Raw genomic sequence first — 14,962 nt, 5'->3', positions numbered from 1 at the left:
TGACTGTCCCTAATCCCCACATTCCTTGCCTCTCCAAATGCATATAAATCCTACCTTTCAGAATCACTTCCAACAACTTACCCATCACAGAAGACAGATTAATGGGTGTATAGTTTCCAAGTTCTCTTTACACCCCTGTTTAAACAAAGGCACACCATTAGCCACTCTACAGTCATCCAGCACCTCACCCATATAGAGGATGCAAATGTTTCCGCTGGGGCTCTGCAATTTTCTCCCTAACTTCCCACAACGTCTTGAGATACATCAGATCAGATCCTGGAGACTTATCCACCTTTATATTTTCTAAGACCTCCAGAACTGTCTCTTCTGTAATGTGAACTGCTTTCGAAACATCAATATGTAGTTCTGAGTTCTCTTGCCTCTATTTCTTTCTCCACAATAAAAACTGATGCAAAATATTTAATGCTGTGTTTGTTCAATAAAGATGAAGCAAAAAAATGAACCTTTTCATAATTAACCTTCTGACATCAAATCATTAAGTCACAATTGATGAAAAAGCATTTCCAAACAGACTGTCTCTTCAGTAAAAAGGGAAGAAAGCCAAACTAAACCTAATTAAAATACAGAAGATGAACATTCAGTTGGGTTCCAAAATCCCACACACCATGACGGATTTACCAAATGGAAGTTGTATTCCATCGGCCATTTAACTTCAGAAATTCTCAGGCTGGATCTCATTCAAAATATATTCTTGCAGCTCAACTCCAATTACAGCCACAACACTAAGAGATTCCACAGAAGCAGAGATCCATTTTGGACGAATGCACAAAGAATTTCTCGGAATGTCCTATTATGGCTCTGCACTTATGTTAAATGTAATCATGTTTATTGCTCTGAAGCCTTGTCATCTGCCTAGAGCATATATACCAACATTCAGCATTTCATGCTGACAGCCAATGTTTTGTGAGGAAATCAGTACATCAGCACTTGCTGACAAAACTGCGCAGGCTGATGTTTTAGGCTAAATTGAATCAGAAATACTACTGGAAAAGATAATCATTAACTACTTCAGAAAACTGATATATTCCAGATCTGTGTGTTTAATCTATTCCATCATCACACTGGTCCACATATTTTACAGAGAGGCCTGCCTTAGGGGCATTTTTCCTATTAATAAGACACTCTAATCTTTTTCTCCATCAAATGTTGTTACACATTACACATACAGGACCTAAATCACGGGATCAAAACCTCAATTGCAGACTGACGCAAATACAAACACTCATGACTTGATCCTGACAGTCCAACTTTTTCTTCAAAAAGGCTGTCAAGGCAATTTGAATTCTATCATTATAAGCTAAGTTTGAGAAAGCATAATAAGAGCTGGTGAAATATAAACTGCACTAATCAGAGGGACTTTCTTCTTTAATAATGGTGATAGAAAACTATATAATTCACTGTCCCCAAGTGAAAAGCAACGTAACTATAATTCCAATTTTTATTTAAAGTAGATATCCTATACTACCTTATGGTTATATTATAGAATGGAAAAATACTAAAACAAAAAAAAAGTACTGAATAAACACCAAAAATTGTTCAAATGGAAAATAACTTCTAAATTCAAGGTAATTCAATTTGAAATCCTGCATAAATTAAAAGGTTAAAGGTAGAGCACAGTCTTGCAAACGTGTTTTGGGTCTCCATGGTCCAATTCATTATTATAGAAGACAATGGATAGTATTGGGTTTTCTGTGGTTTCACTTCTACAAGTTAAGTTAATCTCATCTTGAGCAATAGAAGTAATACTATAAAGCCAGCTTCATAAGCCAAGGAACTGTCACTTAAAACAATGTAAATTTGCTCTTCTACATTTTGGATTATTAAGTACAGTGAACCACACAGTTGAGTCTATGCATGTAGTTGTCACTTGGTATGCTCAGTACAGTGTAGGAGGATCAGCTGTTTTAGACTTGGGACGATGATCTGGGTTCTGAGAATTGAGTGAAAGATTCTAAATGAGTCAATCTATGGTATTAATTCAGTTTTATGTCTAAATTGACCAGCTACTCAGTGCTGATGTCTTGTTAAAAGTAGATACTATTCTAGCTTTTCCAATGTAAATTACATTAGATCCATGCTTTCTGGAAGACTCTGCAGCTTTTCATCAGACTTTACTTCTAAATAGTTGGAGTACAGCATTTTCAAGTTTACATGTTAATACTATTTGGACTAATTTGTGGCACTTGTGTTGCATTTTTATTGTTTCTGTTGTTATCTTACTGCAGCAGGAAACGTTTTTTTAAGACTACTACTGGTCTTTAAGCAGAGGCCTCTGCTTTATCCAGAATTGAAAGTATTCTACAAAGGTTTAAAGCTAGGTTAGTAAATGACAGCCTGGTATGGCCAGAGTGTATACGCAACCTGTAGAAATGAATGCAGCTGCTAGGAAAACAATTTGATATGCAAATGGTAGCCAATTTAATCAAAACATGGAAAAGCAGAAATTAATCACTTTCATCATGTCGAAGACTGAATTGTATTTTACCATTAACTTTCAAACGTTTAGTTAATGCACTTAGTAGACAGATTAACTTAAATCCACACCCAGCAGACAATTACTTGATCTTTAACTCTTTAACTAGGATCCAAGTCAGACTAACAAAGTTCTTCTAAATTACCATTATAAGCAAGGGCTTATCCAGTCAGAAAATCTATTCATTAGATTTAAATATTACTGTCACACTTATTTACATGTTAGGATGGGAAGAAAGGGGGCTTGTTTTACTGATCAAGATGAATGGTATCAGCATTAAGGAAATGAACGTAATTTTATTTATTAATTAACAATTGAAATTAGGCTTCAGACAAGCGATGTCAAGATATAACTGCCTTATTAAACAAACAATAATACCAGATTTAGAAAAGAAATCCTTCCCTTAACCAATTCAAAACAGAACATATTCTAGAGGGAATACTTCGACCATATGATACCTTGGTTACACTACTCAGATCCCATTACCAAGGTATAACAGGTAGAAACAGTCCTGGAGCCTCAAGGCTGATCCCTAATATCAGAAACTGGAGTCATCAGAAGAATAAAAAGAATTGTGTTTTTTAAAAATCCAGAAAAGACATCAACAGGTGAGCTTAGAGTTAGATAACAAAGCAGATGGCAGAAATAACCTAAATAACAAAATTAAACTGGGAGTAAGCAACAGAGACAGTTCCAAAAAGGTAGTAGTTCAGATTAGTGCTGACATCATGATTTTCTTCAAGTAGAGAAACATGCAACAGACTTCCAGGCAAAAACCATCATTTATTACCTACAAAAATACAAATCCCCCTTAGATGGAAGCATTAAGCTGAACTGCCTTCCTCATTTACAAGTATCCTGTATTTAACCTAGAAACTTTATTGTACTACTACTGATTTTTTTTTAAAAATTGTTTCCTTCACTAGCCACCCTATGGCCTTTCTGAATGATACAGCCAAAACATGCTGTTTTATAGGTAGTTCTTTATTTGGGGATTTGCTGTATTTGCAGATTAGATTCACAGATTTTTCACCCCATTTGTTGAGTAGATTCAAAGGCAAAAGACCAGCATTTGAAACCCATTGTACCTCAGTTTCCACGGGCAATAACAACATCAGAAATACTCAACATCGTGTACACAAGCCAAGTTACCCAATCATAAAGATAATTTAAGGCTGGTGCTAAAAGTATCATAAATATCCAGCCCATGAAAATTTGAAACGGGAACAGTTATAAATATTGGGCAGCACGGTGGCACAGTGGTTAGCACTGCTGCCTCACAGCGCCAGGGACTAGAGTTCAATTCCCACCTCAGGCGACTGACTGTGTGGAGTCTGCACATTCTCCCCGTGTCTGCGTGGGTTTCCTCCGGGTGCTCTGGTTTCCTCCCACAGTCCAAAAATGTGCAGATTAGGTGAATTGGCCATGCTAAATTGCCTGTATTGTTAGGTGAAGGGGTAAGTGTAGGGGAATGGGTCTGAGCTCTTCGGCGGGTCGGTGTGGACTTGTTGGGCCGAAGGGCCTGTTTCCACACTAAATAATCTAATCCAAATATTCTGTACTGGTACATCAACTAGGCCTCCAAAACCTCAATAATTGTATAATAGCACTTGTATTTAAATGAAAACATAGATAAATTAGTTTAAGGACAACTGCCAGATAAGCACAGCTGATTAACGTTCCCAAGAGGTCTTGCAGCTCAGTACAAGCTCCCGATCTGGGATCAGGACACTCAGGTTCAACCCTCACTTACCATGGAACTCATGACATTTCCAAAGAGGTTGACTTTTAAACCTCAGCTGATTTCATTACAGTTACTGGAGCACATGCTGCATTGTCTCTGGAAGTTAACTGGCTAAATCTGTTATTAAGTTCTGTCGGGATCAATTTTGGTCATATTTCCTATCTAATAAATGATTAATATTTTTACAACACAATCTCAAATGAAGTGGAAAATTCCTTAAACACAACATGCATAAGTGTGGTATTTTATCTTGCCCCTTGGTAATATCCCAAGGTATCTCACTTCTGCAACAAAGTACTTTTGGAAATAAATTACAGTTACTGTTTTCATGTAAATAAACATTATTACTGATATGAGATGTCAGTAAAGGTTAATTTGCCTTTAGTGACCTTGTTTGCTAAAGAATATTGGTTATGAATCTAGGAAATTTCCTTGCTTTTCTTCAAATATCACATGAATCACAGGCTTCACCTTAAAAAGTTGCAAAAATATATGTTAATCCAGTAGAAGACCAAAAGGCATAAGCATCCAAGGAGAATTCAAGCAAAGGAAAATGCAGCAGGATGTTGGAGCAAATGGTCAAAATACAACACTGTAGAAATTAAATTATTTTAGCAAAGGCAAATATGGTTCAGCCAGGAATCACAGAACAAAAATATTGTACAATTAACTCCAGTAGCACTTTGTGAAACACTGGTAACTCATGGTATAATAACCTGTGGTAAGGCATCAGCTTGCTTAAATCAGAAGTTAGAGATTACATCCCTCCATTGAAATAGTTTTCAGACATGGAAATGATAACATGGAAGTATGGTCAGGTTTAGGAGCTCATGGTGAATCAAAGAATTGAATTCATTGAATGCTTTTCATTACCTCAGACCATCCTGAAGTTAAAGCCACTGCAGCAGGCTGAAATATTGTAATACAAGGAAACAACAGTTCAACTGTGCACAGCAATGCCCCACATTCAGCAATAATATACTGGTAAATCCCATATAATAGATAGTGGTTTAAGAATAAGTATTTGCCAGAATATCATAAGAACTGCTTTTATCTTCATCAAATAATGCCATGGGATCACTTTCAGCTGAACGTGCAGACACTTAAACATCTCATCCGTTTCAACACTGCACTGAAGAATCACCAGAGATTATGGGCTTGAGACTCTGAAGCAGGACTTGAATCCATGACATTCTGACTCTTAGAACATGAGTGGTACCACTGAGTCCCATGGTATAGAGAAACCTGAGTGCAAATCTGCATTCTATCACTTCATAGACAGTAATACAGCATCAATATGCAACAACCACTTCAGAATGAAAACTACATCCATCATTCAAATCTTTCCTCTCCCTCTCACTGTCAGGGACCTTAAAGAAAACATCCACAACACCTTTTGTTCAATGATTTATCACAAACTGATTTAACGCACTACTATTCCAGAAGGCAAGTCCCCACCCCCAAATCTGACCATTCTGAAGTTGGTTGGCTATTTCAATGTGGATGAAATCTGCTAAATCTGGTTGTCACAGGGAAACACACCCAAAGCCAAGGGTTACTGGTTATAAATTTAGCATCATAACAGAGAACATCTTAACCACTATTTTGCATGCACACCACCAACTCAACAATTGAAAACTTTCTTTCCAGATCACTAGCTATGTTATGTACATTTTAAACACATTAAGATAGTAGAACAGAATGACAATTGCAGATATCAGAGTGATGGCTGCTAATGGCTTAACCAACCACAAAACAAAAAGTGGCTCAGCAAAGTTAGAATATCTGCCCAGAGTTTTACACTGCAGTTTGCAAGTAGTGCATCTGAATACCTTCACCAGCAAATAGATTTTTGTTGTAGTGTGCTCCAAGTTGTGTTCAATGTACCTTGATGTACAGAATTAGGATTAGAAATTCCAATTCCAGTAAAGCTGGTTTTTCTTTTGTTGATGATGGGATCATTATTCCACATATCTGAAAGATGTGCGTTGGACCACACCATCTAAAACAAATGCTTTGATTTGATTCTATTATTGTCACATAAACTAAGATACGGTGAAAAGTATTGTTTTGCATGCTGTCCAGGCAAATAAGTACATCAGGACAATAGAACACAGTGTTAGAGCTCCAGAGAACCCGTTCAGTTTTATTATTGCACACCAATTAAAACATATCTACTGGATAACCCAGCTCAAATCTAACAGAGATACTGTATGTTTACACGTGGACAGATAAACAGAGCTTGCGGGTCAAACAGTGGAAAGACCATACGACAACCACCTACCTCATTGCCCAGAGTATGCATTGACTCATTGTTGCAAGGAAGATTGAAAAGATTTGAACTTTAAACGCCCCCAAACCGAAAGAAGAAATACTAGCAACTTCACTGCCAGCGATGGGGAAGTTTAAAAGTGTTTTGTTGCTCGGATGGAGAATGCAACACAACTGCGAGTGAAACACGGGGCTGGCTGGGACTCTGGCGGAGGCTGCCCCGGGGGCGGGGGCAGAGAACCACGGGAACGAGCCTGCTCGGGCACCCGCACACCCAGCGGGAGCGCGCTTACGCACACACACGCCACCGCGGGGCCGCGCCGTCAGGGCACCACGTGCTCGCCGCCAAACAAAGCGCCAGTCCATCGCCAACAGGAAAAGCGGCGCAAACAAACACACGCTCTCGGTCTGTCTCTCACACAATAAACGACTGGCAGCCGAGGGCGGCCCAGGGGCCAACTGCTCCCCCCCCCCCACCCCGGGGGGGGGGGGGGGGAAACGGGAGGGTGACCGCCCTCGGTAATAAACAGCACCATTCCAGCTCCATCCAGGTCAACCCCCCCCCTTTCCAACCGCCCCCGAATCCAGAAGCCGAACAATAGGATCAAAATCATAACAAGGGAGAGGGCACAGCAACGGGGGGGGGGGGGGGGGGGGGGAAGAATCAGTTAAACAGTCTCCTCCCACCCCCCTCCCAATCCAAATTAAGGGGGGGGGAGGGAGGGGGGGCTACTTTATCCTCATCTACCTTAAACAAACCCCCCTCCCCCGGGTATTATTTTGGGGGAGGGTAGGGGGTATAGGCTGACAACCCTCCCCTCCCTCCCTCTCACTCCAAACTGAAGCCCCCAACCCCCCAGTTTCACTGAGACCGCGCTCCCCAGTCCGGAAGACAGCGCCGCAGATCACCCACTGAACAATAAAGACAGCAGCACACAGCCCCCCCCCCTCCTCCCCATACACCCCCTCCCGAGGAGGGGAGGGGAACGGGGTGGAAGAGAGGACCATGTTGAGGTTGAACGAGCCCCCGAGCGCGGCTCCAGCTGAAACAATGTATCCAGGTGAAATGTATCCAAGCCGCCGAGCTCCCCACTCACCCATGCCCTCCCCCCACCATCCATCCTCATTCACTCCCCAGACACATAACCCCCTCCTCCCCCTCTCCCCTGCACACACTCTCTGGCCAGCAATACCTCTCTTACCTTGGTCTGTTTCTTTTTATTCCTCCCCCCCCCCCCTTCACTGGTTGGCTTCTTTTTGTTTTGCTGCAAGCTCCGCTTTCTCCTCCCTCCTGTCGCTAAGTTTGTGATTAAACTCCCGTCTCCGAACGGCACAACCTTAAAAAGTTTGATTCACAACATTCGGGGGCGGGCGCGCTCCCGCGACGCGTTCCCGGAGTGGATCCTCGTGTTTGGATAGAGGAGGGAGTTACACATATGCTACAGGCGCAGTGGCTCAGATACATACAAGCGGCAGAGAGGGAGCTACATTTTACTTGAAAGCTCTCTCTCCCTGTAGTTCCTTTTACCAGGCGACTCAACCAAGTGCCTCGCGGAGTTCAGGATCCCAGCGTTTTACTCCCGTGTCGCTGCAAAATAAAAGCAGCAGGTTCTTCTACAAAATAGAACATTGCTTTCGTTTTGAAAGACGTTAACATTTTATAAGGAACACAATTTACATCCTCTAAATGTATGTTTGTAAACAAGTGAAAAATATTTATCAAGCACCTTTTTTTCGATGAAGGTGGTGCTTCTGAGTAACAATAGCAGGGCACAATTTTATTTCAATGCTCTTGTGATTGACTATTTTTTCACCATCGTTGAAGTCAGGACAGAGCAACACAACCGTGTCCTCACCTCACATCAACTTGTGCACTCCTAGTTGTCACCGAATCGCAAAAGGAGTCGTCCTTAGTCAATCCTCTTGATCATTCTTACCAACCTTTCAGCAGGGATGAATAGACCACAAACAGGCAGGAAAACAAATCTGGATCATTCTTAGTCCATAACTAGATCTAGTGGGCAAACTCCATAAACCAGAGAAATCAGAGTCTGCCCACTTTTTAGCAGGTTCGCTTAAAGGCTATTTATCCACTCAGGTCATTTGACAGCAGAAGGTCTTTGGCAAACCACACGTAAGGTGGGACATGAAAATTGGAAAAAGTAATTTCTGCCCCAGGCCTCCAGGGAAGATCAAGGCCTTCTCACCCACCCAGTCCTCATTTCCTCTAAGAAAGGTCAAATAGAGACATCAAATGAAACAGTAAAGCTCATTGCTTCTCTGAATTCAGAGCACAATACTGCATTCGTGTAGTTTCTGCATTAATCTGTACAATTGAAAATGATTTACAATGCTACCCAGGTGAGGTATAAACTGTTAAAATTTCAGTGAATTATTTGTTAAAAGCAGAAGTGGTTGAACAGTACTAAAATGGATGTTGACAAAAAAAATCTTTTTCTTTCACAGCTTCAGGAGAGGTTCAAAACGTTTTTTACATGTAAAACCAATAGATTTAACTAAAATGTTCAGTGTCCCAAAAATGGAGGCTTTAAACTAATAAAGCAGGAACCATTTTATTCCATTTCTTGGATCTGTGGCTTTTGATTAAATTAGTGAAAATATCAGATGTTAAATAAATATTTAGTGAAGGATATTTGATTAGGTGATACATATTAAGTCAACTGGTTGATTTTGATTTTGAACTTGAGCAGACCTCTTTTTATACTTGCACCTCGAACTATCAAAAACATCTTTTTTTTTAAACTTTACCAACTGTAGACTAAATGTCTCTCTCTGACAGCATTACTGTCAACCAACTATTAGTTTAATTTTACTTTGGGGTCTTATTTCAAATAGGTGAAACTATACAGACATTGGTATAAATTCAGAACAATACTGTAATGCACTATACATAATAATTGGCCCTAGAAGATACAGGTGTCATAAATGCATTACATTAATATGAAAATAGGAAATGGGAAAACAGAATGTGATATCTAAATACTGGGGAATGAATGGCTGCACAGACAAATATTTGATAATTAGCTGCAAACATTAGCTATCTGATATGAATGGAAAGATATTCGCTATTTGCTGTCTATCGACTTCCTTGGATTGCAAAGATGTTCATGTTTTATCTTCTGAAAAGAGACAACTTCCTTCCATTGTAACACCTTCAATTCTAAAGACCTCAACTTTGTAATTATTGCAAATGAAATAAAAGTGTAATGCAGAAAAAGTGCTTAAAAGTTTTCAAACATGCCAATACCTCTAATAATCTTGACAATGAAATAATTTCATGTCAAAAGAAAAAGACCTAGTTAGAAGATCAAAGTCACAAAAATATTAATCCCAGATATATGGAGTTTTGACATATTGTTTGTAAACATCTAATTTTAGTTATTATATTTTCTCTTGATTGAAGAGGTTACTTCAATACAAACACATTTCAATATTAGAAATACTAAAACATTTCATATACAACTGTTAAATGTATATTCAATTACTGTATATCCATTATCTACAACTTCCTCAGAGCCCTTGTCCTTTCGTTATAATTTCCCAATTCATTGTAATGCTAGTTAGCAAATAAATTTTTTTTGATGACTTGATAACCATTTCATAAATTAAAATGTTACAATATATTTGCCCTAATATACTACTGATCAGAAGCACACATCCACGAAAATAACCATTTATATAACCAAGATATTAAGATTAGTGTGGTGCTGTAAAAGCACAGCAGGTTAGGCAGCATCAGAGGAGCAGGAAAATTGACGTTTCAGGCAAAAGCCCTTCATCAGACTTTTGCCCGAAACGCCAATTTTCCCATTTCTCGGATGTTGCCAGACCTGTTTTGCTTTTCCAGCACCACTCTAATCTTGACTCTAATCGCCAGCATCTGCAGTACTCACTTTCACCTAACCAAGATGTCAGCCTTGGGTCAGTAATAACACACTCAACTCAAATGGGAAAGATGGCCAAGTGAGGTCAGATGGCCACTCCAGAAATTTGAGCAACTAATCCAGGCTGCTTCTGAGGGAATGCTGCAGTGTCAGAGATGTCACCCTTCAAATGAGATGAGATACTAAACCAAAGCTAGGCTGCTTTCAGATAGCTAGAGTCCTGGCCAACATTCACCCTCAAAACAATATCACTAAAACAGATTACGTGCCACTTACGATACTGTCAGTACTCTTTGTGGGACTTTGACATGCACAAATTCGGTTGACTATAAAGCACTTTGTTCCATTCTCTGGTGTGGGAAGTGGACGTGCAACCAAAATTCCTTTATTTCTAGCCCATTAGAGAACAAAAATATTCCAATGTTTTCCACAGAGGCAAATACAGAGGAAAAAAAAAGGATGCCAGTTATAGAGTAGAGTATTGGGATGGGTGCCCAAAGGATTAAGCAATGTATTTTGGCTTTAAAAAGGATTAGGAAGGGGGCAGGGAAGAGTCTGAAAGATGGAGAGGTAAGAGTGATTTTGTGAGGGAATTCTAGAGTTTTGGGCCTAAATAGCTGAAGACATACACATAAGAGGGGAGCGTGGAGATGCACAAGATAGCAGACGGAGGAGAATTTGACAGGTCGTAGTTATAGTATTGGAGCTATCTACAGGAAGGCAAAGCAATAAAAGGATTTAACCAACAGTACGAGAATTCTAAATTTTCAATTAACCAACATAGGTCAGCAGTACATAGCAGTGGTGACTAGGTGGAACATTCTACAAAACAGAATGCAGACAGCAAAAGTTTGGATGAGCAGAGAATTATGGAAGATGGCAAGTTTTTCCAGGAGAACAATGGAATAGTCAAATCTGGAACTGACAAAATTTATGTATAATAATGTCTGCAACAGATATGAATTCTGGGAACGGCAGAGGTTGGGGACACTATTTGGGATGAAAATAAGCAGGCTTTATGACAGGATGATATTGGGATAATACAGGATGCTGAGGTATCTGGAGTTAATGGTTTATAGGAGGGAACGAACTTAAGTTATTCTATTGTAATATTCAATCAATGAAGGATGCAAATAGTATTACTGCCCCAAAGATAACAGAAGGACAGTAAGAAGGGAAAACTAGTGTGGTTGGCTGTATCAAAAACGAGAGAGAGTTTAAGAATATACAAATCGGGAAAATGTACTATACCATCACAAAGAATACATTTCATAACTTTGCATAGGGTTGTTTTTAGTATTGTGAAAAGTTCACTGGAGGATTCAGACAAAATTTGAGGGGGAAGAATATGTTTGGAAACTGAAGTAGTCAGGGAAATTGGACAAAGAGCACAAAATATCGGCAAGGATAAAATAATTGATTTTTTGGTGGTAATGATGGTGATGTTAAGAGGATGGTGGGCCTCATTCAAATATTCAAAATACTGAACAGAACGGGAACTTAGACAGTAAGTTAGGTGCTCAGCAGTTCTGGAGATATGGAGTAAAAGGGACTGGGAATATAGTTCAGGGAGCAGGAGGTGGCTGATTCTACGTAGTGAGCTCATAAAACACAAAATGAGCCTGGAGCAAAATGGTACATACTTCTGGCTTCAGAGCTGGGGGAGGGGGTGTGTAGTAAAGTTATCTGAATGATGACTTCTATCTGGGTGATAAAGAAATCCATGAGTGCTTTGCACTTGTTATTGGAATTGAGGGCATTCATCATTTCATCATGTACTGAAATGTAAAATGAAGTATCTCAACAACACTTCAGTCACTCAAATCTGTATATGCCAATCTTCCTGAATTCAGGAAGAATTTCATATACAAGGGCTAAAATCTAGTGTTTTATGCCTTATATTTTAACTTTAGAAGTTATTTTATACCTCTTCTTCCCTAACATCATCTGATCAACTACAACTTCCTCCAAACACCTTCGTCAATCAAATAGTCATACAAGTCAGCTTACAAAGGAGCACAGGGGGTTACATTCACTGATGGATTTCTGTTACTATCTAAAGTTTCAACAGAGGGAAGTACATTCAAAATGAGAAACCTACACCTCAGTATTGGTGCTGCAGTAATTTTTAGTTTTGTAAAAAAATTTCAGAATCTATTTCAGGTGGAATGTTTAGAACAAAGAAAAATTAATGGGTCATAACTTAGTCACCATTATTTGTGCTCAATTGCCACAACAATTTCAGCGCAAAAAAAGACAAATAAATGGTTAAACTGAAGTTCAAACATTATTTTCCCAGTTGTACCACTTTGCTGTGAAATTCATAAGATGGCATCTTCATGTTTGTCTCACCTCAGTGAAATGCCCAAAAAAGGAGTAAAGTTACCACTTCTGTGCAGCATATTTAAGCTTTTCGAAGATAGTTAAGCCTTGTCCTTTTCACTCTGGCATTGAAAAACAACTATTTTAGTAGTGGAGTCTCATCCTGCAAGTTTTAATTGTTGGGACTATTTAAAAATATACATTTTAAAAAAAGAGACAAAAAGAAAATAAGAATGTAACGTTAGAAACAGGATCAAGTCGACCATACAGTCCCTTCACGTCTATTCTGCATCGGATTAGAGCTGATCTTCTGCCCCAAATCCCCTTTCCCATCTGTTACCACATTCCTCGATTCCCTCGGGGATCAAAAATAGACCCTTTTTTTAGTCTTGAATATATTCACCAAGGGCACATCCACAACCCTATGGAATACAGAATTCCAAAAATTCACAAATCTCTGAATAATAATGTTTGTCCATTCAGTCCAAACCCTTATCCTGAGACTGTGCTCCTGTGTTCAATAATGAAGGGAAAGAACCTTAGAGTATCCACCCTGTCAAAGCCCTTCAGAATCTTGTATGGCTCAATGAGATCTTCTCTCTTTCTGCTGAACTCCAAAAGTCTACTGATCTTATTTATTCAGAATCCCAACATTGCACAACCCTCTCAATTTAGAAATTGTTACGATTTCTAAAGCACTCAGAAGTACACTGATCTGAAACATTATTCTGTTTTCCTCCACGGATGCTTTCTAGCCTGCTGAGCATTTGCAGCAGTTTCTATTTTGATTTCAGATTTCCAGCATCTGCAGTACGTTATTTTTGTACCACTGTGTTAAAACCCCAATGTACTGTGTCCATGGCAAGTGTATCCTTTCTTAGGTATGGAGGCCAAGACGGTGTACAGTTCTCCAGGTATAGTCTTACCAAAGTCCTATACAATTGTAGCACTTTATCCTTGTACTCTACCTCCTTTGCAGTAATGACAAGGGTTCAATGTGCTGTTCTAATAGTTTGTTGATACAATTGTAGCGAGATTTCCATGTTCCTGTATTGTAGTTTCCATGCAATAAAGGTTACTTGCTAATTTTTCCTGTCTCTCAGTGAGGGAAAGGAATTATTGTGATCAAACCTGAGAGTGTTGGTGAGGCAGTCCTGTCTCTCTCAATGCAAATCTTTGTATTTTCCCTTTATTTCTTTCTGCACCTGATTTGACATGGATTTCACCCTCTTTAATTTACACTTCCTTCTCAATCTTTGCACTGTTAATTTCACAATACTTCAATCTGATTAATAGAGAGACATTTCCGTGGTCTGTTTACTCAGGTCTCTGATTCCCTGTTACCTTTCCTACACAACTTTCAGCAACTTGCCACACACAATAATATAAACCTTAGCAAGTTTAATTTGTGGCAGACACTGGTGGCAGCCTCGTTACAACAAATGGTGGCCCTGGTTTTCAGCCCGAATGTTATAAAACTTGTTTGACACTATCAATTTTCACAAAGAATATTGCACCATGAGTAGAAATGAAGCAAGCACAAGAAAGCAACCAAAATTCAGACAAATAAACATCTGGTAGCCAAATCCCGGCTGCAGTCTCTCAAATATATGCACAATACACAGCTGCAGATAAAACCCAATGAATCATCTTTTCCAGTGACTCCTAACAATTACTCTAAAATAAATAAAGGTCCCATTCACACAATTTGAGGACCACAATCTTTTCAGTTTCCCAACCAGGTGCTGATTTTCTGATCAATTCTCATGCAACCGTGGGGGCAATACTATCCACTGGACGACTTCTCCTTGCACTGTCTACAATGGTTGTATAATAACAGCAGCAAGAAGATATTGCAAGGAAAGCATGGACACCAGACTTAGGATCTTTCAGCTTTTGGAGGAGCTGAAGAAAAAGAAACAAATGGAGTGTGTTTACTTTCTCTTTAGAGCAATAAAACACCCCCTTCAGTAATTGGCTATCATTCTATCCCTTCATTAGATATACAGATCTTACAGGAAATGTTTTGTAAACATTTGAAAAACTTGAATACAATTAGATACTACAAAAGAAACAAGTTCAAAAACGAATAACAAAGGGAAGTAGTATTGTAAAATAAAGTAGTATGCATTCAAATCAAAAGTAAATAAAAGGACAAGTATCAAGTCAGGTAAAAAAACCTTTTAAAAGTGGGTGAACTAAATCACAACCATTGAGATGTAAACT

The 14,962-nt window shown here is 39.1% G+C and overlaps 1 protein-coding gene across 5 annotated transcripts in view; it reads right to left on the bottom strand.

Moving 5' to 3' along the window:
- Positions 1–14,962, bottom strand: part of rnf44 (ring finger protein 44) — a 150,532-nt gene that overhangs the window by 76,315 nt on the left and 59,255 nt on the right. Inside the window, exon 1 of one of the 5 annotated variants that reach the window (XM_043703741.2) lies at positions 6,523–6,693. The exons of the other annotated variants lie outside the window; for them this stretch is intronic. Within the exon in view, the coding sequence (XP_043559676.1) occupies positions 6,523–6,543 (21 nt within the window). The 5' untranslated portion in view covers positions 6,544–6,693. Of the gene's footprint in view, positions 1–6,522; positions 6,694–14,962 lie in introns of those variants that run through there. 5 annotated transcript variants of the gene reach the window in all.

Source organism: Chiloscyllium plagiosum, unplaced genomic scaffold, assembly GCF_037043375.1.
Source record: "Chiloscyllium plagiosum isolate Xiang-an unplaced genomic scaffold, Cpla_swu_hap1 HiC_scaffold_16, whole genome shotgun sequence".
Lineage (NCBI taxonomy): Eukaryota > Metazoa > Chordata > Chondrichthyes > Orectolobiformes > Hemiscylliidae > Chiloscyllium > Chiloscyllium plagiosum.
Note: the sequence above shows the minus strand (reverse complement) of the source record. Positions and strands in the feature narration are given on the sequence as shown.